Genomic DNA, 25,195 nt, shown 5'->3' with positions numbered 1-25,195 from the left:
CAAAGAAGAAGAGAAGAAATAAAAAGTGAAAGAAAAAATGGAGCTGCTGCTTTAGTCTTTCTAAAAATAATGCTTTTAAAAAATTTTAGCCAGACACAGTAGCACATGCCTGTAATACCAGCAACTCAGGAGGCTATAGCAGATGAATTGCAAATTGGAGGTCAGCCTGGGCAACTTAGTGAGACCCTATCTCAAAATAAAATTTAAAAAAGGAAAAGGATTGGGGTGTAGCTCAGGAGTAAAGTGCCACTGGGTTTATTTAATCTCTGATATTAAATAATAATAACAATAACAGTAATAAAAATGATGGTGGTGATGATGTTGCAAAGAGTTTTCAGATTCAATATCTGTTTACTTATTTGTTTAATTTTTGGTGCTTGGGATTGAGCCAAGAGTCTCATGCATGCTACACAGGAACTCTACCACTGAGTTACTAAATTTCAATCCCCGGCTCTCTTCACTTTTGACATGAGAAAATATCAGCCCAGAGAGGTTAACTGCCACACAGCATGATGCTGACAGATAGTCAAATGCAAGACCTCTGACCCTTGACTCAGTACCATTCTCACTGGCCCTTAAGATCTTATTTGACTCTCAGATATCCACATGTACAGGAATATGAAAATCTCATACAGTAAAAATTTTAAGTCATCTTTAAGTCACAGAGTATATTTCTAAGCAAAACCCTCAGAAGATGATTTTTCTAGATTTTAAACTCCTTCATGGAACAAATTTTAATAGTCAACCCATTTTCCAATTGGTTCATTATAAATTTACTGCATTTCATGGCACATTAAGAACTGGAATAGTTTAATGACAAATTCCAGCTCAAATTGTTTGTTAACCTGAAATTTCTATTGTGATGGTTTTAGTAATGACAGGGCATAAGAGTCTGTTTTGTTTTGAGAAAATGTTATAAATGTGTGTGCCCACACACACACACACACACACACACACACACACACATACACCTCTGAGGTCTGACAACCACTAGTACCTTTCAAACTTTGTGTTTGTTCATGTATTTTCACGTTTAGGTGTGTGTGAATTAAAACTCTGAAATGCAGGTAAATTTACAAAGCAACCTTAAATTGGATGATCAAGGCAAGCACACAATTCAAATCATCAGTCAATGGGAAACTAAATGATGTGTAGCATCTTAAGCACATGCCATTGAAGGTCCAGTTATTCACTTCTCTTTTACTGAAATTATTTGCTTAGCTTTATTAGGACAAAAAATATTAAAAAAATAAAATTTAAAAATCGATCAGCTCAACACTTCAGAAAAACTCTCACATAAAAGTAAAGAAATGAGAATTAGTCTTAGACAATTACGACAAGTAGATATAAAAGAGAGGTGGATGTGGGAGGCATATTAATTTGATCAGAATTAGTCCTAGGTTTTTTTTTTTTTTTCATAATACGGAACCAGCCTCCAGCCTCAGCCACAGCAAGAGTGACTGAACACACTTCTGAAACATTATATTCATTTAATTCTGGGAAATTCTGGGAAAGCAGGCACAAACTAGTAAACCAAGAGCAGACAAACAGGCGAGGAAGATGAGAGCCATCTTCATTACACATTCTCTCTTTGGCCTAGGGGTCATTCCTCATGAAAGGCACTGCCAGGCCACAACATTTAAATGGGATAAAATTTAGATTAAAATTGTTTGGTATATGACTCAGCCTAGCCAATCTACAACATTTTTGAGAGTTATAACATGATGCTCATCTATTTTTGTCACAACCAATGCTTTAAATCTGACTTTGATAAAACATGGAACTAACATTTAGAAATTCATATTCAGCTGTTTTCTGATTCCATGCAACATATTTCACTGCTAAGCAAAATGATACAATTTTTAGGAAAAAAATATTTTTTAGGAGAATAATTGTCTTTATATTTCTGGAAAGAATGAATATGAAAAAAATGAATTAGAAGTGAAAAATTCAAAGTATAAGGTTGGAGTGAGTTCATTTTCAAAACATTTTTTAAAACTTTTTTTTTTCTTAAGACTATGTTTGGAACTATTACATACTCAAATCATCAGAAGTTATGTAAAATGTGGATGAGCTGCCCCTAACCAGTTTCTGACTCTGGAGTCCTGATACAGAGCAGTGGACAGTGATTACTCATGAAGGATAAGGTGATCAATTTGACCCTGGAACTTGATTTCCAACAAAGGGAAGATTCTACCTTGTCCCTATCCTATCACTTTAACTTGCACTTTGAGGACACTGGGAGGGAAATAATTGAGTAGATATCTATGAGACCGTGAACAGATTAGGCAAAAGGGGGTGTGTGTATGGTGGAGGAGACCCACACCCCACAATCCTCTGCCAAAGCCTGGGGCTCAGAAGCTCGCTCTCTCACCTCCACGATATCTGAGTTTGTCCGGCTCTCATGCGGCTCGTTGTACTCCGTGTACTTGAGCAGCACCTTGTCCATGTCGGTGCTGGCGTACTGGAACAGCTTGTTGGTGCTGTTGAAGATGATCAGTGCAATCTCACAGTCGCACAGCACGCTCAGCTCATAAGCTTTCTTCATCAACCCAAATTTCCTCTTTGTAAATGTCACCTGGAAAAAAGATAGCAGGCAAAAAAAATTTTTTTTTAAGAAAAAATACATGTGCATTGTGTGTGTGTGTGTGTGTGTGTGTGTGGTCTATCTGTGTTTACAGTTGTTTTTTTCTTTAGAAAACAATGGTGTGTAATTGTCAGAGCTTTGGGCACTAACACATTTGGAGAGAAAGCAAATAAATCGAATTTCTGCTTAGAATTTCAAAATGTGACATTCCTAGCTTGTTGCAGAACATGAAACTATAAATGTAAGATTTAACATACAGCAACTTAATGAAGGTGATTAGAGAACTGCTCATATATCTTAACATTTTCCTTATTGTTCAGTCTCATGCCACTTCATTGAAAACACTGTAAACCTTGACCGTGTTCTTAAAGTTGTATTTTGTTTTCTAGAAATCCATCAAGGCATTGGGAAGTACTTTAGCCATAATACTGTGAGGATTTTTATTCTTTTGCTTATCTATTTTCCCTTCTCAGGCCAGAAACCGTATTGTTATTTTTGACTTTTTCTTCTTTAATCTAATCTACCAACAATCCCATAATTCCTTCCCTCAAAATATTTCTCAAGTTCACACTTGTCTATTTCCCAGGCGACTCAATCACTCGTGCCCTTATCATTTCATTTTAGGCCAGCCTCACAGCTTCCTGTCCTAGAGGATCTCTCTGCCTGCAATCATTCCCTCCTCAATTCATCTCAATCTATAAATTCTGTCTTTCTTCTCATGAGCTGTCCCCAACAGCTTCCATTCTAGCACTGTTCTTTTCCTGTCAATCCCACCAAAAGTAAATGCAATATCTTTCACTCTTTGCATTTCAGTCTTTTCTTGATTGAACTTCAGCTCGCACTCCAGCGTGCCCACCAAAAAGGAATGAACATCTTCAATTACAAGGCGGTATATGGCCTAGTGTTTACCAGTACATATTATGCAGAAGAGCAATCCTGTAAAATACTCCTTCGAGAAAAGTTCAGTGGCCTAGTATGTTTGGGAAGGAGCCTAAGAAACGATTTAAACCTTTGTTTAACCTGCTTTCCCATCCTATGGCTGACAGAACCATTTGTTTCTCTGTTTATTTTAACACTATGATTCTTGAGAACTAGGTTTTGGAGGCATACACTCTGCGAAATGTTGACTAACTTATTTTAGCTACTGATTTCAGTAGGGACTAGTTAATTTTTTTTTCTCACCTTCACATCCAGCAGAGGCCAGCCCAATTTTTTCTACCATGTGTTTATAATTCCTAAATCTAGATCCCATTCTCTCTTTCTGTCTCCAGATACCCAATGGATGTTCTGCAGTCCTACATCGATCAAAATGTCCTAGGAATAGAAAAATCTCCAAAGCTCAACCTCATTATCTTTACTTTTCAATTTACTTCCCCTTCTGGATTCACCATCTCTTCATAAGCTCAGCCGTCCAAACTCAAGACTGAGGGTTTTTTTTTTTACTTATTTATTAGTATATCATAGTTACATATAATATTGGGGTTCATTTTGACATAATCACACAAACATGGAATATAATTTGTTCCACTTCAGTTCCTAGTATTTCCCCTTTCTGTCTCCTCCTCCTTCTCCTCATTCCTCTTTGTCTACTCAGAGTAAGGTTTTTTTTTTTTTGTTTGTTTTTTTGGTATTGGGCCTTGAACCCAGGACACTTTACCACTGAGATACATTCTACATCCTCAGTCCTTTTGATTTTATTATGAGATAGGATCTCATTAAATTGCTTAGAACCTCAATGAGTTATTGAGCCTGGCCTCAAACTTGCAATCCTCCTATCTCAGCCTCCTGAGCCACTGGAATGATAGGCCTATGCCATCTTGCCCAGCTTAGAGTGAGTTTTTAATTATTCCTTCCACTCCTACTCCCAACCCCAACACCTCAATAAATGTATTGACAGAAACCATGAGCTAGCAGACAGAAAACCTGGACCCCAGTCTTCTCATTCCTCCCCATTTTGGTAGCTCGTTATTGTTTAACTATTTTTTTTTAAAGATAGCTAGGATTTTTTTTAACTTTTTTTTTTTTTTAGTTGTAGTTGGACACAATAACCTTATTTTGTTTATTTTTATGTGGTGCTGAGGATCAAACCCAGCTCCTCGCACGTGCTAGGCGAGTGCTCTACCTCTGAGCCACAACCTCAGCCCCTATTGTTTTACTTTTCACCTTTCCTTTTTCCTTAACAGCACTTACATATTATAATTTGTATATTTCCTGTCATGATTTAACTTATGTATTTTCACTACAGTGCATGCTCCACAAGGGTATGTGCCATTTTCATTTTGCTCACTGCTGTATCCTGGTGCCCAGAGCAGTAGACATATATAAGTACATGGTAAATGTCTGTAGAATAAAAACTTAATAGGGAAAACCATTGTGTCAAGTCTTTAGAAGTAACAAGTTGATGTATGCTATATAAAATTATGTGATAACTTCTGGGAAAATTCATACATAGAATTTTTAAAAGATAAACTTTTACTTAATAATAAGTAACTTTATTGTATTGGCACTGATGGTAGCATGGAAGAAAGGAAAAGAATGTGGAGTCTAGATTCAGATAACCCTGGATTTAAATGCTGAATGTGCTCTTTACTACACATGAGAAATTCACATAAACTTCTTGGAGTTTGATTTTTCATCTATAAAATGGAGATAATACTTTCTGTCAGGTTCACTGTGAGAATTATATAAAATAATGTATGTGCAGTACAGAGTACAGAGTTTAGCGTAAATGTTCCATAAATCTTGGTTCCCATCCATTTCTTAGTTGACTAAGCAGGAAATGAACTAACAAAATACATGCTTTGGTGTCTTGAAGAGTCCACTGATTAGGGCTACTTGAGGCAGCCGCTACTCCCAATGGAAAGATAAAGCTGAACTATCCCTGCCGACCATACTCTGCAGAAAAAAGCGTTTGGTATCAGCCAGCACACATCAGCTAGTCTGAATCTATTCAGATGTTGCTTGCATTCAATGTGGACAATTTTTTTCTGTAATAATTGCCAGTGTCTCACCTTCTATGTATGATTATTGTTTTTCTCAAGTGCTTCTGAAACAAATATAGCTAGGATTTTATTTTCATATCTGATTACCACACTACTTTAGAAACTTTGTTCTGGCTCACTCAGATGAGTTACAGCTGATATTAAGGATGGGCTAGAGACCACCTTTTTAGAATGGATAAAGAAATATAATCATTAATTACATAGAGCCATTCAAAATGTCATTTAATGTTTCTTTCAGATGCAATTTAGATATGAAACTATAATTGCATGCTGGTATTTTATCCAGTGAAATAGGCTACAAAATATATTTGAAACAGAAGGCACTGGTCTAAAATACTTTCATGTCTCAAACTACTTTTAATCAGACTTCATGACCACAAACTGTAGGTGGAATGTCTCATACAGTATGGTTTCTATCATATTCAAACCTCAGAATTTAGCATGTTACAACATTTGCCATCAAAGTGTATTTCTGTACAAAAATATCACTAAAACTACATTTGTGTTTACTCATAGATCCACCTCAACTTTTGTGTAATCAAATAGGCTGCTGGATAATGCATACTTATTCAATAATACCTGTCAAAAAAGTCAGTGCATATAGCTTCTTTTCATTAAAACTGCAAACTGAAATGATGACTATATTAAAGCATTTAAGAAAATATCTTCAAAATCTACTCTTAATTGCTCTAAATTTAATTCTGTATTATGTTCATTTTCTTCGTAGCATACTCAAAATGTATTCTATAATGCTTTTTCTCATTGTTCATCATTAGGTAAAATTGTTTTTAAGTTTTAAGTTTTCCAAAGAGATCTGGAATATTACTCTTCATTTTAAATCTGCCACTCAGTGACAAAGATTGCAATCCAGAGCTTTTATACTTAAATATAATAATGTATTGTAATGATTACATTTTTCATAACTTGACAATAGTTGGTAATGGGAATGAGGCCATATTTCTATTTCAATAGCATATTTTGAGAACCTTAGGTGAGACAGAATGCTGTTTTTATAGTAGTTAGGTAAAGAGATGCTTTTCCCCAGTGTTTTCATTAATCAAGGTGCATCCAGAAAAGAATAAAGCCAATATTATTTAAGTAGGCACTGTAATTGAACATCTAGTTTTCAGAACTAAAGAGATTTAATAAAGTATATATGCATGGAAGGCAAAACTACACTGTAAACACTGACCATTTTATGTTATTTTCTTTACCTGTTGAATCTTTAAATAGCCCCAAATGTTGTTGATTATGTTGTAAGAAAATATTTCATTATTAAGTTTCATAGTAACCCTGAGTTTTAAATCCTATCATAAGGGCAGGTATCACACCACTTTGTTGACAATGGTTAAAGAATTTATGGGGTATGAATCAGAAATTAAAATTAGAATTTGCAATTGAGAAAAGACATGTTCATCAAAAACAGCTACATAAAATTCAGTTATGAAGAAGTTAAGATAAGCCACTCAAAAGAAACATAAAAAAAATTGGATTCATTTTTATTAAGCATTTTCTATATGCCAAACATTATGCTAAAAGATATTTATTGAATATTCTCCATTGCAGACATTTGTGATGGGTGCTGTGGCTTCTATTACATGAAATAATATCTCTTTTGTTTATGTCACTTCCTTGTGGTTGGAGAAAAGTTATTTAACTCCTTAAAGCTTGAAAGGAAATTTATTTATTGGGAACAAAATACATTACTTGGCCAACAGAGCTATATTTTTAGTCATGTCTAATGATTTGGAATTGTGTTTTTATCCAGAATTGGGTGAATTTAGTTTTTGTTTTTAGACAACTTTTTCTCTATAGTGATCAAGGAAAATAATAGTAGGTGTTAAACCAATCAAGACGAATATGAAATAAAATCAACCATATTGGGTCATATCTTATCCTGTACTTGATGAAGAGCAACTGTGGCTTGATGCCCTCTCCCCTTCCATCTGGTCACAGGCAGGCTCCTAGCACCAGACACTTGGGCACACTTTGCTGAGGGAGTGGATGTGGAATGGAAATACTATTTTAAAGTCTGATTGTCTCAGAATAGTTTTCTGCTAGTGGTAGGTACTTTTTTGCTTATATTTTGACAATTTAACTTCTCAAAAATAAGATTCTGGATATGTATACTTTTTTTTTAACTAAAAGTTTGGTTAACATGTTAGTGACATGAATCTTGAGAGAAAGTAATTATATTATTCTGGAATTTATAACAGAAATTAGATAATGTCTGAAAAGAAAGATGTAGGTACAGATGCTCTAGACTTAAAGGCAAATATTTCAAGATGTTCAGAGTAGAATAGCTTTTATTCCTTGCCTGGATGACTCATCATGAAGGATGGAAAAATCCAAAGATAAAAATTGCATTTTACAATCACAGGATACAGAGAGAAAGGGGAGGATCAAGGGTTCAGGATGACTGCATTTGTTGAGCAAAAACTTAATTGAACTTTCTGAAGAGTTCTGAGTTTTTAAAGAATATATACTTGGCAGAAGGTCTGGTGAAATCCTCATGCACAATATTATATATTTGAGACTGGCTGATAGTAAGTTAGCTGGTTTATACATGACTAAAGAACTATACTTACAGAGGTTGAATTAACTTATCCGTGTTAAGTTTAAGGAAAAGTCTCTAGTATAGTTCCATGGAGGTAAACAACTTTCTTGTTCCCAGGCAACATTTTTATCAGTGGCTTAGATGAAGGTAATGCTTACTAGCTTTGTGTAGAACATAAGTCTGGGCTACAGAGTTAGCTCATGGCTGCTAGAGTCTGCATCTTCAGCTCCTTCTATAGACTTTAGGAAGCTCTGCCACAAACAAGATTAATCAAACAGAGGTAATTTTAAAGTCTGCATTCATATTACACAAGCCCAAGTTTGAAGAAGATTAATGGTCACTGATTTGGGGAAAAGGATCTAAATTGTTGTGTTCCACAGTGAGAATTAATTACGCTTCTGATCTTTCTGTTAGTCAGAACCACCTTTGGCACTATAATCAGTGTTGATAGTTACATGTTAAGAAGGCATTGGCTAAATTAGATCATCTACAGGATAGCGAACAGACTGATGTAGGGTCTGAGACAATTTTGCATGAGGAGCCATTAAGGAAATCCGGTATGATTAATGCTACTCCCTCCTCCCCCCCAAAAAAGTTTTAAGTAGAATGTTAAACATTTTCCAAGGTCTAAAACGCCGAGGCCATGTAAAGAGGCATACGAGTGACTCGTTTTGTTTTATAGAATACAGTTAGAAAGAACTGTTGAAAAGAGTAAGGAGTTCAAAAGAAGGGAAAAATCTAGTGATGAGAACTGTCCAAAAATGAACCAGAGTATACCTAGTGGGCCTGGTTTCACCAAGCTCTTCCCTGAACATGCTCAAATGGAGGAGATATCAAGATTTCTGTCTAAGGTGTTTCTGAGTTAAGAAGGAAACTGGACTGGAACACTTATTCTAGTTTTTAGATATTCAGATTCTATACATTGGTAGTGCACTACCGAGGGGAGAATTACAGCGGTTGGTATAAGTTTCAAAACGAGCATTTCCTGCTATAGTTTCATGTTGACATGTTAGTGACATGAATAGAATGTTTTATGTTTTGTCTACTTGATTTCATCAATACCTTATAATTATCACTTAAAATTTACATACACCAAAAATAAAATGAAGTCCCTTTTTTTATAGTTAGAGGAGATGCAAAAGACTGCCAAGAATTTAAGCAATGTTATACCTGATGTGTTGAAAATGCACAGAAAAATAACTGTCCAAATTGAAGAGGTAGGAAATACACATTATCACTTTTTTTTTCCTGTGCTGGGGATCAAACCCAGGGCTTCTCACATGCTAGGCAAGTCCTCTACCACTGAGTTATATTCCTATCTCTAAAATATTTTTAAAGAAGTAGGGTATCATTACTGTGCATCATTACTGTCAACGTGGTAAGAAGCAAAAACATGGGGATTGAAAACCATGTCTGAGTCACGTTATTTATGAGCTGTATGCACTTGGGTAAATTGCTTAAAATATCTGAACCTATCTCCCCACTTGTAAAATAGAGGAATTAATAGGCATCTTATGGAGTTTTCTAAAAGACATAGTACAAGTATAAGTGACTTGTCACTGTGAAACATTACACAAGGCAAGCAGTATCTTTTTTTTGATATGCCAGGCTCAATTATTTCTTCTTCTATATTGCAAAAGGCTGCTATTTCAGGACTTGTAAATTTTTATTACAATTATTAGCAATGTATATATTAGACTGTATTTCTCAACTAGATCCTGGGCTTTCCTTGAAAGCCTGGACCACCTTCTGTTCATCTTTATAATTTAAGTTCAAGAACAATACTTGGCAAAATATTTATATAATGAATGAGGGGATAGGTGAATCTAGGAATTATGCATTTCTTGCAATCAAAAAGTTATAGGTAAATGAAAATTCTTACTTATGTTTAGACTATGTTAACAGGAAGTCTGCCACCAAGAGGGGAAAATTTCACATAGTTGTTTTACTTTTCTGTTACTTTAACTTAAAGTAAAAACAAACATTTAGTGAAACTGAGCAGGAGAAAAACAATTGCGACAAATTTTGTGTATGAGTTTGTTGATGAAATTGGAACATATCATATGTCATCTAATACTACTTTTAGAGAAGAGTGTTGACTTTGGCAAAGTTTTGAAAGACGTTCAAAGACTTCATATAATAAGCTATCTTGCTACTTTTGACAGTATCTCCTTGAAGACATTTGATGACACAGTTTATCATGCCCATTTCTCATATAAACAAGAGCTGAATTGCCTTATCCAAGGCCACAAAACTAGTTCTGGATGGACTAGGAATAGAATCTTTTTCACACAAAATTCATCCTTCTCTAGTCAGCGATTCTTCCCTCTTTTAGTTGACTGTACATTTCATGGGCTGAAATTTAGCACAGCATGGACCAGTCAAGTGATAATTGAGTGGGATACAGATACTATCTTTTGTGACATTAACAACCACCAGAAATTCTGATGAGTACAAGCAGAGTAGTACATTAATTAATGTAAGGAAACTTTAATTAATGTAAGGATAGTAGTAGTAGTAACATTAATGTAAGGATAACTTTAATTAATGTAAGGATAGAGTAGTAGTAACATTAATTAATGTAAGGATAACTTTCTAGGTTGAAGTAAAAAAGATACTAAGAACAAGTTGGTTTCTGGGTATCTATTATAAAACAAAGCTGCTTTTGTGTATCTCTGCAACCTAGGCTGCTTGCAGACACTCAGGTCATTTCCCCTGACGCTAGTGAGGACCATGTGTGGCATAAGTGGGTCCATACTATTTTTGTATTTATGGAGGTTTACATTTCACAACATGGGAAATATTTTGGTAGCAAACACATGCCTGATTATAGCAAGAATAAAAAAGATGTACCTCTGATTTACACACAATGTAAACAACAAGTTCTGAAAACAGAGGACAGGTTCTATGTCATTTCATGTGGGGCAGGGAAGCTACTCAAATGACTGCATATGGAAAGGGTATTTCATGATCTGTCTCCACTCCACACCCTTCCTCCCTCCATTCACCATCCTAGTCCTGGTCTTATTCAAAAAGTCACCTTAGAAGAGCTTTCCTCCATATTAACAGCAGGAGTTCTTGCACCTTACAGGAAAGAGTTGTGAACCAATGAAGGAGAAGGGCCATTGGCAATAGAAGTTACCCACATCTATAAGAATAACTGAAGCCTAACTTAAAGGACTTCGGAAGCAACATTAACTTTACCTATAGTCACAAATACTTCTTTCTACCAATCAGAATACTTTTGGCCTAATATTAGTCAAACTGCATAGTACTCACTGAGTGGACTATTTTTACCCATGTCCCCTTTTTCTTTTTTGCAGTACAAGGGATTAAACCCAGGTCTTTGCACATGTTAACCAAGTGCTCTGCCTATGAGCTGTACCTCTACCCTGCCCATTTCCTTTACTCATGAAATAACAGTAATTTCTTGGTTTTATAATGTATTTGGAACTAATATACCCATCTAATTCTATTGTCATTATTTTTATATTTAGTCATTTCTTTCTTCAAATAGAATCATGATAGCTATAACTTTCATTCTACGAAAATATTTTAGATCTCATTCTCCTCATCCCCCCATCTGGATAATCTCTGTTTCTTCCCAATTAGGAAGGCTGAATGGCTAATGAGTAAGAAGATGGACAGTTCATAGAGACAAAGTACTCTGTAATCCACGAGCCACTGGGTCTCCCTATGTGTTTAAAGGGTTAGGGACGGAGTCAAGAGTCTGTAACAACAATCTTTAATTGAAAAAAAGGGAAATGCCCTCCTAAATGCTCCATTTCCCCCCTCCCTTGTTCCTGACAGTAAGTAATGGTACGACTGTTCTGAAGTATTTCTCTTTAGTTTTATTTTGTTTAATTCAGTCTGTCATTAGAAAGGCTTGCGAGCTTTAGGCTTGATGATTACTCTCGGTGGGAGGAAGCAATGCAACTGCAGACTTGTGTTCTAGACAAGCACTCCTTTATACAATGACGGGGCCTGCCATCCTAAATGAAAGGCTCTTTAAAGAGCAGTGAGGGACTCTTTTAAGCAGACTGCTACCATGTGCTTGTAACCCTCCAGCACAACTTGCAAGGATGAGACAGCAGTGTGTTCTGCTGCAAAGAGGACCATTGTCCTCGCTAGCCTCAAGCAACCGAGTGTGTTTCACTGAAACATAGTAGTACTTGCAAAGGATTTTCAAGCAGTAGTTCCTAAAATTCTGAACAAGATAAAAGGATTAACATAAGGGCTGAAGAGTATAAAATTCATAATTCTATCAACTCCTCACCCTAAGACAACAACTCAAATCCCAAAATAAAATTTTACATCTTGTGCACTGTACTGTGAGGGAAAATAATAAACAGTAAATTAGATCCCAAATAATCAAGTGCATATTCATGAACTTGAGTGTTTATTATCAAACTCACAAAGTCTGGGTTTCAATATTCTGATACATTTGTCTCCGTAAGGAAAGGGAAGGTTGATTTAAAATGATGAAATTTGCCAGGATTTAAAAGATTTTATTGTGGCCTATTTTTAAGTCTAGGAGTGTTTTTGGCTTTTAAAAGAGAAGACTATAATGCAATATGCTTTTAATTTTGTATATGTGCAGTTCAGATCTGCTTGGTTTGTTAAAGGGCTGATTTACATTCTAAATCCAATCTGTAGAAGCAGTCATAAAATAAATACCTCTGTTTCTCTACTTCATCTACATAAAATATATAATCTGAAACTGCAACGAATCAAATAAGCCAGATTAATATTTTGGGGCAAAAACATGTTTACTAGTTCAACAAAGCCAAAATGTACCTACGGTAAAGGTCAAAGAATGCTTCATTCCCTGCTGAGCAAAAGCTCAGGAAGCACATTTGTCTATGTTTTCCTGTCATAACAGGAAGAGTGTAACTTCTTCCTTTCCACAATGGCTTCAGTTTTACCTCCTAACTCCAATATTTTCTCCCTCAGGGCCTTCCAAATCAATCCTTGCAAGACAGAAGGCAGGAGGCTGTCTCGGTTGTAGTTTCCAAACAGTTACATTTGTTGAAATGTTATTTAAATGTTAGTTATTTCTTAAGCTAAACTGTTCCAATTTAAAATTAAAAGTCAAATTTCCAAACATTTAAATTGGTTCTCTTATTCCTATTAATGGTCCAACATATTTCAAGAGAAACACAAATGCATACTGCAAATTATGGAATTTTAATTTACTTCAATTTAATTATGTTATTTAATTTTTTTCTTAGCCACAGCCATTATTCTCAAAAAAATAATAAGTTTCCAAATTGTTTTCAATTAGAGAGCAATAGGATATAAACCTTAAAAATACTTTCACCCTATTAATTTTTGAAGGTGCTGCATTTTAAATGGATAAATTATAATGTTTTAAGGGAAATTTTGACTGCAAAGGACATGGCCTTTGAAATAATTCGCAACACGTCTTTTAATCTACAATTTGAAAGAAATCTCTTCATTTATGTGGTTTATTTATAATGTTAGTATTTTTAGTGCTGGTTTCTCAGTTATTTAGTGTCATACATAGTTTGCCTTTTGCAAAGCAAAAAATGACTTGTAGTAAGCAGAACTATTGTGTACATGGACTCACAGGTGAAAGGGCTGTTGATGTCAACTTCTTACACAAAATGCATGAGGTACAATAAATAAAAGCAACAGAATATTTTAAGTCACAGTTTTGAATAGAAATTATGTGAGATATAGAAATTATAAATGAAACAATAAAACATTGTAACACACCCCCCCTCAATTCCAAAATATATTTTTTACACAAAGTGACAGAGTTCTTTCTCTTGTGAAAATTTTGGCTTCTCCTGAATTTACCACTACCAAAGAAAATCTAATGAATGGGTTTGACAGCAGTTGGGATATCTTTCTGGCAATAGTGGAATAGATAGAACTTATAAATATAAACTGTCACATATCAGCTAGATATGGTGGGACATGACTGTAACACCAGAGACTCTGGATGCTGAGGCAGGAGGATTGCAAGTTTGAGGCCAACCCCAGCAATTTAGCAAGACCCTGCCTCAAAAGAATAAAACATAAATGTCATACACTGTAGAGAATGCAGACTATTGCTATGATTCAACTTCATAGTGGAGAGATCACTTGTGAATTGTTTTCAAAGTTGCTAGGAATAATTTTAAATTGCTAGGAATTATTTCAAATTGCTGGGATAAACAGAAGTAAATGGTATGATGTCCTGTCAAACACACGTGAGCACTCTGGCTACTGCTTTTTTTTTTTTTTCTTAATTTGGAAATCCTTGGAAGTATAATTTATGCCATTTTTTTCCTTCTGGTTTTCTTTCTCAATCTTTTCAATCACCAGTAATTCCAACTCTGAATAAAGATTTTGGTGATTTTAAGATTAATGAAAGAATGGTTTAACTAATATTCATGAGAAACTTTTAAAGTAGGCATCCCCAGTATGCATCAATGTACTCTCTAATTCAATTCTGAAATGTACCACATCTTAATATATTACTATGATACATCCTAATTTTACTTATAAATGAGTTTAGTTTAATTTTTAATCCAAGTGTAGAGTAGGCAGTCAGCTATTAAGAAATGATACTAGGAAAAAAAGGCGCAAATCATCATCATTATAAGATATTTTAAGGTTTATTTGGGGTTTAGAAATCAATGAACACTTTTGCATCGATTAGCTTCTCATTAAAGCTGAAAAAGTTTCCAGCTATTCTTTGACCAAGGAGGACAACTCTGCCATAGTATTTAGAAATAAAACTGATGAACCTGGAAGTTCTGTTCCTTCAGGCAAAGAAAAGCCTCTGACTGTGTGACTGCATGGCACTGTTCTTCAGAGTTCCATACAGCGATTTTCTCAAAGCAATTAATTCATATTTCTCAATTAACCAGTTGCCCACATTTAAACAATGCATCTGTCTCAATTTCAACAAATTTTATACAAGATTTTTAGGATGAAATTTCCAAATTTAGTATTATAATTAACCCTTTACAGATGTTCTGGATATCACTTTGAAAGGAAGTTACATTAAAAATCCCTTTGAAATTTTAGCTAAAATTCTAAGGACTGAAAACAATGGAGAACAGAAGAAAGTAAGAAGCAAAAAAAAAAAAGTTTTTCTTTTCAAAAGAGTCATTTGAGGGAATCAATCCATCCCCTTTTAGTTTAGTGTAGAATACATCAGATTTAGCTGAAAAATGTCAGTATGTGGAAACTGTCAGAGGATGCATCTACATTGAGCACATTTTTCCAGCTTTTTTTTTCCCCCTCAGCTCATTTCATATAATGTATGAGTCACATAAAGAAACAGATAGGAACACGAGAAGAGGAAATGTTAGAAAATTTAACAGCTATGAACTCTGAATTCTTTTTAGTCATAAGGGGATTCTTCTGTTCTATTAACAGGAGACTGTAGCTAATTGTCTTTAATTTGTGCTCCAGTTATTGCACTGATAATTACATGAAATTTTGTTTGCAGGCAAAAGCTATTAGTGTGCCAGATCTGATGGAAAAAAGAAAACTTAAGGCATTTTTAACATTTTTTTCTTAACTTTTAATATTTTAGGCCCTAATTGTGTTATTTGCAAATATGTTCCCATTATAGTTACCTAAATATTTAAGTGTTCTTTTTAAATAACAAGTCTCATAAATAAATTTGATTTTACCTCTCCTATCCCTTCCAAAGTAGGAAAGCCGAAAAATTTGAATACAAACATACACGTTTTCTCCAGAGCACAGTATGTAGTTAGGCTAAGCAAGCCTAATTCTGATATATCTTTCTTCTTAACATAACAGATACAACAGGTTTCTAAATATATTCTGCTTTTAAAAAGAGTTACATAAGGACAAAACTCATTTAAAAACCTGTTTCAGGCATCAATAGTTAAAAACTGGTATCATATGAAAGAGGCTAAGAGTATATGATGGCCTAATTCAAGCAGATATTTAAAAAGTAAAAAAGAAAAAAATGTAGCTGAAGAAATTGAAATTGTGCTGTTAGCAAAGACTAGATGCTGGAAATGATTTTTAAAAACTGGTGATGAGTAGTTAAAAATAATCTGATCAACAGCACACATTTGAAAATGAAGTCCCTTGGGCATAGAATTTAGGAAAATACTCCCTATCATCATCATAAACCCAGCTCTTCAAAGTCCTGAGTGATTTTTCTTTCCTGTTTACACACCATCCTCTCTGCATCAACTGGCTCTTGCTGGGGTGTGATTCTAAGCCCCTTGTTAGCTTCTGAAGGCACCTTCGTGTTGCTGCTTTCTTTTTCATTTTTCCTTCCATTTTTCTAACACCCTTTTAAGGTAAAGCACCCTTGAAACGAAGATGCAGGTAGCATTCTTCGGTATGCAACACAGCACAGGAGTTGTTTTGACAGAAATCATATTAACCGTAAGAGCTAATGGTTCAAAGAGCATGTGTCTTTATTAGGTCAACTAAGGGAGCACTTATGTGCTAGGTGCTTTCCCTTTATCACCTCATTGCATTACGTCAGTGATGCAGTGAGGTAGGTTCTTTTTTTAATCTTCATTCTACTGAGGAGCAATGAGGCTCAGAGTAACCTGCTAGTGAAGGATGCAGCAACTGGAAGTAGAACTAGGTTTGTATAGTTTCTAAAAAAAAAACCCATACTCTTAGCCAGTATATTTTACTGGATGCTATATGGGAAACAATGATATGGCTAAATGCATCAAGACATGCTTTGTTTTGTCTTGAATATGAGAGATCTGGGCTTGAATTCTGGCTACTTTCTGGTATTAACTTTATAATCTTCATCAAAACTTACGAGGATATTCAAAGCTTTGCATGATCTGGGTCCTGCCTAGCATTCAGTCTTTCCTCTCAACTTCCTAAAGTTATACGCTGGGCTCAAATCCCAGTGGCCTTCTTTGACTCCACAGCCGAGCACTTTCCTATCCTGAGAAGCTTGGCAAATTCTCTTTCCTCCAGAATGTTGTCACCCGCCTGACTAATCTTTTAGCTCCCATCTCTTAGCACTTCCTTAAAGAGGCCATTCTGCAACCCTCCATGGTAAATACCATACCTCTTTGACATTTCATAGTGCTTTCATATTTTCATTCCTAGCACATGAATGAAATTTTCGTCTCATACTTCCATAGGTCCTGTCTCCTATGAGCTATGGCCTACTGGCCAACTCAAGTCCACCTCAATTGATGTTATGAAAGCTTTAACACAGACATACTCACTCATTTACATATTGTATCCAAGCTACCAGGGAAGAGTGGAGTAGCTGAAACACAGCTCCAAAATATGTGCTATCTGGTCTTTTGTGGACAGCTTTGCTGACCTTGTGTGGACAATTATCTGGATGAGATTTTTATCACTGAAGCTTGGTTTTTGGCAAACTGCAGTTTATTAATATTTGTTGATGTAATAAATACATTTATTCAGCTATAAAATAGGATTACTAAGGATTAAATGGAATAACAAATAGTTTTTGGAACATAGTCATTAACTACTTTTATCAAGCTGTCAGAACATATCTGTAAAATAAACTGATAATTCATGATTTAACTTATATTTACATACTAACTTAAGAAATCCACCTTGTCTAGATCAAAAACTAAGTCATTTTCACAAACGTAAAACTCCTGAAAATTTCAAATAAAAAACTTCTAATTTTTATCCTCCCCTAAATTATATTACATATACAAACAGATTCTGAATTTTAGCTGTTCTGTACTTCCATTTAAAAAGGCAAAATTTGGGGCTGGAGTTGTGGTTCAGTGGTAGTGCACTTGCCTGGCATGTGTGAGGCCCTGGGTTTAATCCTCAGCACCACATATAAATAAATAAAATAAAAGATCCATTTACAACTAAAAAGCCAAAAATTTTTAAAAAGGCAAAATTTAGTTTAAACAGTTAGCCAGGTTGTTTTATAACAGTTTTATTTTTTAATGATACACAACTTATCACATAGCACATTTCATTGTGTACCTTAAGTCACTTTTTTTTTGTTTTTGTTTTTTATTCCTGGTAAAAACATATCCTGTTCTGTTTAGAGACAAATAGACAAGTGCAATTGAAAAGCAGCTCTTACCCCATTTAAGAAACATGACAGTGAGCCAATGTGAGGTCCTACTAGACTGTGTACGGCAGGGCAGCTTCAGAAAGGCAAAACAGCTAGCATACTTCTTCTTAACATGTGAATGCATGTTTAAAGGAAGCCCAGTTTAGGGGTGCCTCCACAGATCTGCTGGTTTTGATTATCTATTAGAAGTGACCTACATACTTTAGGCTTTTGAGACAACTCTCAGAGGAGGGGAGAGGTAAGCAAGAAAAACATGAATATATAGGAGAGCTGATCAAAATGGTCAACAGCCATCTAAAACAATCACTAAAATACATATTAAGTCACAACAATTTTCTATTTTACTTCTTCCATTTAAGAGCACTGTATTAAACATCCTATTATACTTTCAGATTGGATAAAAGAATAAATGGATCCTAAACTCTACAGAACAAAATCAAGGAATCTATCTTTAGGATCAGAGAAGAAGTCAAACTAAACTAAATTTAAATAATTTTTCTTTTCCTAAAATTCTTATGGCTTTTAACATAGGTAAGAGTAACAGGAAGTAGCAAACACAAAGTTCACTTGTTAGCTCAAAAGTATGATGCTAAAGTTCTTGTAACCCTAGGTGAGTTTTATGGTTTTTTTTTTTTTTAAATAAACCATAATGAAAGCTCATGAATTCAACTGGCAAATTTTTCTTCTATGTTTGTTAAGTGAGAGAAGGATACAATGAATCTCATGAACCTAAAAATTATCTGGTGCTATTAATTAATACAATGTAAAAGCTAATTCATGTGATTTTTGACTGCAATCAAAACACATTCTAGTCCAAATAACAAATTCTGGACAGTCAATGGTACATGAAAGTTGATACTTCAGTTTAATTTCAATTTTAAACTATAAGTCAATTAAAAGTTAATGCCTTAATATTGACAGTTATTGCTGTTTGTCTTGACCTATGGTAGTAAATGAATGTGTATGAAAACCCAGAAGGAATCCATCTTAAATCTTTGCATCATTCATCCTTTAGCCTGTGTAACTTAAAAATTTATAGTAATTTAAAGGGGTACAAACTTGAACACCTAAAAATCTCCTGAGTTTTTAATATCCTACTAGCTTTGATGGCATAAATAACAATTCCTATTCATTATATATATACACACACACACACACACACACACACACACACATACTATATATGTGTGTGTGTACATATATATCTCAACCTTGAGTTTTGAAAAATGAATTTATTCTAGTCTCCCTTGCAAGTCTAGGAAGATAAAAAGGGACATTTAGCAGAGATAAGGATCTTTATTTGGGAGGAATCACCGCAGGATGATCCCAATACTATCTTTGGCTTTCATTAGGGTAAACAGGTAATAGGCACAACAGTCTTTTCTCCCCTGGCCAAGAAATGGCTGTTCTGCACGTTCCACGATTCATATGCAAAAGCTGGGGTCCAGCAGCACTGTAGCTTCTCCCAAGGACTCTTCCATTTAAGAGCACTGTATTAAACATCCTATTATACTTTCAGATTGGATAAAAGAATAAATGGATCCTAAACTCTACAGAACAAAATCAAGGAATCTATCTATCACCAAGCTGCCTTTACACAGCCTAGCTAAATCTATTCTTCTCAAGTGTGAAGACACATGAATTAGACCAAAGGCATTCTAGTCTGTAATGTCAACTAGAACATTTGGATATGTAAAGTCTTCAGAACTGATTGTCTCATACAGACATTATCTTTGGAGTTCTAGAAAGAAATATGACACCATCTGCCTCTATGTTTATAAAATTCAAGATTTGAAGAAAATAGTATGATAACTGAAAGTTCTTGCCTATATGTCGTATGTTAACTAATATCTTGTATGGGTGTTTTGTTGTTGTTGTCAGTACAATCTTAAAATGTTTGGGATACATTTCAAAGCCCTTTCATGGTGAAAAGAATGAAACTCATTTTTAGATAGGATATTTAGCCTATATTACAAACCTTCAAATGGATGACCACAAAAGTCCTAGTTCCCATGAATATAAGAATATCTTTGTTTGATGATGCGTGCAATATAGCAATGCTATGCTTATTAACTCCTAATTATTAAGCTATTCATGTCATACAAGTACAGCTCCCATTTAAAATTCATGTTGAAGTAACAAGTGAATAATCATGAATGTTTAAACTAATCATGAATGTTTAAACCTTCTAACAGTTAAGGTGATTTTATTTTCCCTTTTACATGTAAAAGACTTTAAGCACTTAAACTGGCCACAATTAATTCCAAAAACCTATCATTTATATTTACCAGTTCAAAATGTTTTCAGTACCCTTAACATACCTGAGGAAAATGTACTAAATAATCTAAGGAAATAAAGATACAAAGAAAATTTTTACCCCACTCACCTGTCTGTTACGTTCATCCATAATCCTCGTAATCTGAATCTTTTTTCTCCCCATAGTCCCCGTTTTTCTTCTCTCTCTCGTCCCTGAAATTATGTATTTTTTCCTTCCTTTTCTTTCTCTTTCCTGTTTCCTTCAAACAAATCTCCTTCTTCAGCACTTGCACGGCTCAGTTCCCAAATTCCTGCATTCGTTCCTGCTGAACAAAAAAGAAAAATTAAATAACACTTTAACAGCAAGCCTGTTTCAGAAGAACAATTATACTCTAATTTCATCCAGGAAATAGACTATATGGAAGTAAAATAATAAAATAAATATTTATTTAAAGCACATGGTATATCATATTCAGTAGCATATCAAGTAGAAATTGTTTGCTTTTGTAATTAAGATAACCTCATAAGTAATTTAACAAGACATTTCATTTAAATGATGAAAACTGCTTTAACGCCAAACACTTGAAATGCATTTTTTTGGTAAAGAGTTTCTTAATATTTTTTAATAAAATTAGGTGACAATTTTCACCCTCCTGTTATGAAAAATTACCTAAATCAGGGAGTTAATGAACCTTTATATACCTGTGTATGCTAAGTAGGGCAGCTAATTCATTTCTGAAGGGAAAACAATCTCATGTTTTGACAGCAGAGGTGATAACGTCCCTAGTTATGCAAATAGGATGGACGATTATGAAAGTGCTATTTGGTATATGTAAATGTCAACTAATTTAAATTTAAATCCTTTAATCATATTTTTAAAAAATCCCCGCTCTGAGAACACTGTTAAAGTAATGTAGTATATTTCATTTTGTTATAAGCATCTGTCAGCAGTGAGAGCTCCTCCTTTTGAAAGCCCTTAGACTGTATGTTGAACACAAGAATCAAAAAAAGATGATAGAAAAGTAATGGCGCAAAAAAGTCAAATTAATTATTCCATTTAAAACTATATTTTTATAATAAGCCATTTAAATTTAAACATTTAAATAAGACATATCTCTTTGGGGAGTAAGATACAAAATTAAAGAAGCTTGATATTATATACTGGAGAGCTCTAGGTCATGAATTAAAATCAAAGTGCTGATCATCAATTACATGAGGTAAACTCAAGGAACACAGAATACCTAAAATATATTTTTAGTAAATTTTAAATTATATCTGAAAATATTTGAACATAATGAGCATGAGTTGCTATGAAATGTGGGAGTTAACAAGAAAGCATTCCACAATGGTTTCTTCTTTGCAAGCAACAGCTTCAATTATTTCATCTCATTTTATGTCAATGAATACAACTACTTTACACACTGTTCAGAATTTCCCTGTTTATTTTAGTTGATGTCTGACACGGACTTGATAAATTCCCACATGTATTATGTAACGCTAAGCCAATGTCCTGGCTATTTAATAGATTATTTGGCTCCAGTTCAAGGTTCTTGGAACAGGAAGGCTGTTAGGTATTCCGTCTGATCATCAGCTGCCTTTTGATTTTTCAAACTTAATTTCTAAATTTTTGTCACCTTGAATAAATTTTTTTAAATGTAAGTTTCAGTGATTATCTAATTGCAAAAGCTATTATGATATAATTAGTTCTCGTGGATTAAGCACTGCTTAAATACTAAGACTATCCATTCTCTTCTGCTTAATGCCTTTCTACTAACCTGTAGGTCGGTTCTGCCTCTCAGAATGTACATGCTGAGTTACATCCTGACCATGGTGCTTATCAAATACTATTATTCCAGCTGCATTTTTAAATGTTGGAAAGAGTTCAAAAGTTTTAAAAAGGTCCATAAATAACACACATTTGACAAATTTACACGAAAATATTTGCTATATAACTTCTATTAAAATCACATTAAAATATAAAAAAAATCCACACGGCACAATTGCATCATGTAGTCCATGTTGCCAAACATTGTCCATCTATTTTTAGAATCAGTCTTAAATATCACTCAACTGGGCAACTTCCCTGTGTTTTCTGTAGTCTTACCTTAGAAGCAAGCGGCACATTAGAATGGTATTTCCCACACATGTAACAGACCCCAAAGAGACAAAGAGGCTCTCTCCATTTCAGAAAAACCAATCCATGAATCCATGGTAAATGAACATGGGACGATTTCCCTTCCTTTCATTTAGCTGAGGCGGGTGGCACTATCGGCTTACAGAACTCTGCCTGCCTAAGCGCTTATTCACTTTAAGGTGGAAGGTCAGGGTGAACAGATTAGAGCGTGGTGACAAGGCAGAGGAGACTCGAAGGTCTACAGACCCTGATTTCAAAACACAAATAACCCAACAAGTAGCCAGACATCCTGGAGAAAAAAGTCTACTCAGAAAGACAGAGCGAGGGTCTGATAAACCAACTCATAAGAGTTGCTCCGCATCACCACCGGTGTTTCACAACTTTGAAACGAGAGGCTTTTTAGAAAGAGCAGACTTTAAAAACAATTTTTTAAAAACATAATGAAAAATATTTTGCCAGAAAGAATGTATGTGTGAATGTATTGTATGTGTATATATATATATATATATATATATATATATATGTGTGTGTGTGTGTGTACATGTATGTGTGTGCACATTCACATGCATATATATATATATATAAAATGATTGTTAGAAATTGAATATATTTTCCTTTTTGAAATATGCAAGATAATGGAGAGACACAAGTTTAAATTTCAACAGAAGTTAACTTTTTTGTTTTCTGTGTGAAAAAATATTTCTTGTAGTGTTGCTTTCTGAACATTCATAATACGCAAAATTGATATAAAAGTTCACATGCAATTCATAGGGATGATACCACTGAGTAACTGTAAAGGAAAATATGTAATGAAACATGTAACTTGGAGCATTTGATTGTGGTCACCATATTTCAAGGATGTCAATAAGATGCAAAGATTTAGGAAGGTTAACAATAGCTCACACATTGTTTTCTTAGCCATAACTATTTTTCTAAACTGAGTTTTACATGAAGACTATACTGTAAGGTCAGTTTCTAGTAGTAATTTTTAGGAGGCCTAAAGAGGCATAGGAAGACATAATATAACTTTACTAATCTGTTAAATTGTTTTTCACATATGTAAAAAAAAAAAAGAAAATAATATAAGAGCTAAACAACCTATAGTAGAATTCCAAATTACACTGAAAACTTTCATTATATACAAACATATGCTTAAAGTAATTCCAGGAGTCTTGCTGCTATTTTTTTCCACATAAAAGAACCATTCTTGAAATGACAAATTTACATATCAACAATTAGTAATTACAAAAAAGAAAGGAAAAAATACTTTACTATAGTTACATTCTATAGAGTTATAGTCTTCTGCATTCTCCCCCCACCCCTTTCAGCCAACCTAAGTAAAAGAAAAAGAAAATCAGGCTGTTTACTAAAAAGGGGAACTTCATTATGGCAGGCTTCTGTTCACTTTGAATTTGGCATAAGCAGACAGATGAAGGCAAAGTGTTTGGGACCCAGTAGAGAAGAATTTCTTCTGGGCAGATGCTAAAGACCATCTCCCACTGGCTCTCTCATTTACAAACAAGTTCCCCTGAGTGACACACTCCTCCCCTCCCCCTTTCCTCCCTCACTTTTCTTGCTGTCTTCCTTCCACCCTCCCTCCCTCCTACAAATCCCTCCCAGTAACACAGAAGAATCTTGACAGAATGGCAGGAAACACGCACAGACTGGTCAGGGAAGGATGTGATGTCAGCAACCACGAACAATAAAAGGTGTAAAGGTGCTTCCTTCCCTAAACTGTTCCAGAAGTGTAAAATGGGAACCAAAACTCTCCACTTCCTTCTCTGAGCAGAACCGTCTGAGTGTGCTGTGCAGCACCCCAAACACAGGCCTTGGTGAGGTTCAGATAAGGGACACTGAGGGAAATCCAGACCTGGGACTTGATTTTTAATTTCTTTCTTTAAAATACCTGGAGGAAAAAAAAAAAATTCAGCTCTAGGTTTGTGTTCTGTTATAATTACTTCAAGAAACAAAAAGAAGAAAAACTCACAGTGACTTTGATGAAGCAGCAGATATATCTCAATTACCATCTATTGTGTTGTACCAAAATCATCTAACACAGTTAATATAGCCATATAGTTAATATAGCCATATAGTTGATATAGCCATATAGTCTTTCCCTCAAGGCAAATGAATTCTATACAAACAAAGAACCAAAATATATAAATTATAATTGTTTGTAAAAAAAAAGTGAATCACAAAAACTGGACTAAAAAAAAGTTTGTTGGTGAAATACATTGACTACCTGTTCATCCTTACAATAAAAAAAAAAAAAAGATGATGATATATGGGAGAGAAAAGGATCATTATGTTACTGAGAGTTCCAAGTTTTTTTTTTGTTTGTTTGTTTGTTAAATTCATACTAGGAACAAATGGAGTAACCAACATAAACTTTCAGCTTATAGTGAAACTTTATTTTAATCTTATCACTAGTAGTTTTTTTCCTAATGTGGAAATGGCAGCCTACCATAAAGTTTCTGTAGGAAGAAAGCCACAATTCAAATGGATCTGAGTCATCGTCAGATTTCAATCATCTTCCCACAACACTTTGATTTAGAAATTAAACATAACCTTCAGTTATGTGTTTTGATCTTCAAGTGAGACTGCCATGCCA

At 34.5% G+C, this 25,195-nt stretch overlaps 1 protein-coding gene across 17 annotated transcripts in view; it reads right to left on the bottom strand.

Annotated features, from left to right (window-relative positions):
- Window positions 1–25,195, bottom strand: part of MEF2C (myocyte enhancer factor 2C) — a 184,766-nt gene that overhangs the window by 86,876 nt on the left and 72,695 nt on the right. For 13 of the 17 annotated variants that reach the window (XM_081290796.1, XM_081290781.1, XM_081290794.1 and 10 more), the window contains 2 exons: window positions 20,581–20,776; window positions 2,375–2,578 (listed from right to left, as the gene is read on the bottom strand). In XM_081290796.1, the coding sequence (XP_081146922.1) occupies window positions 2,375–2,578; window positions 20,581–20,634 (258 nt within the window). In that variant the 5' untranslated portion in view covers window positions 20,635–20,776. Of the gene's footprint in view, window positions 1–2,374; window positions 2,579–20,580; window positions 20,777–23,951; window positions 24,093–25,195 lie in introns of those variants that run through there. The other 4 variants (XM_081290789.1, XM_081290791.1, XM_081290792.1 and 1 more) reach the window with 3 other exon arrangements.

This window comes from Spermophilus citellus, assembly GCF_964194105.1.
Source record: "Spermophilus citellus genome assembly, chromosome: 1".
NCBI classification, from domain to species: domain Eukaryota; kingdom Metazoa; phylum Chordata; class Mammalia; order Rodentia; family Sciuridae; genus Spermophilus; species Spermophilus citellus.
This window is presented reverse-complemented; position numbering and strand designations above follow the sequence as displayed.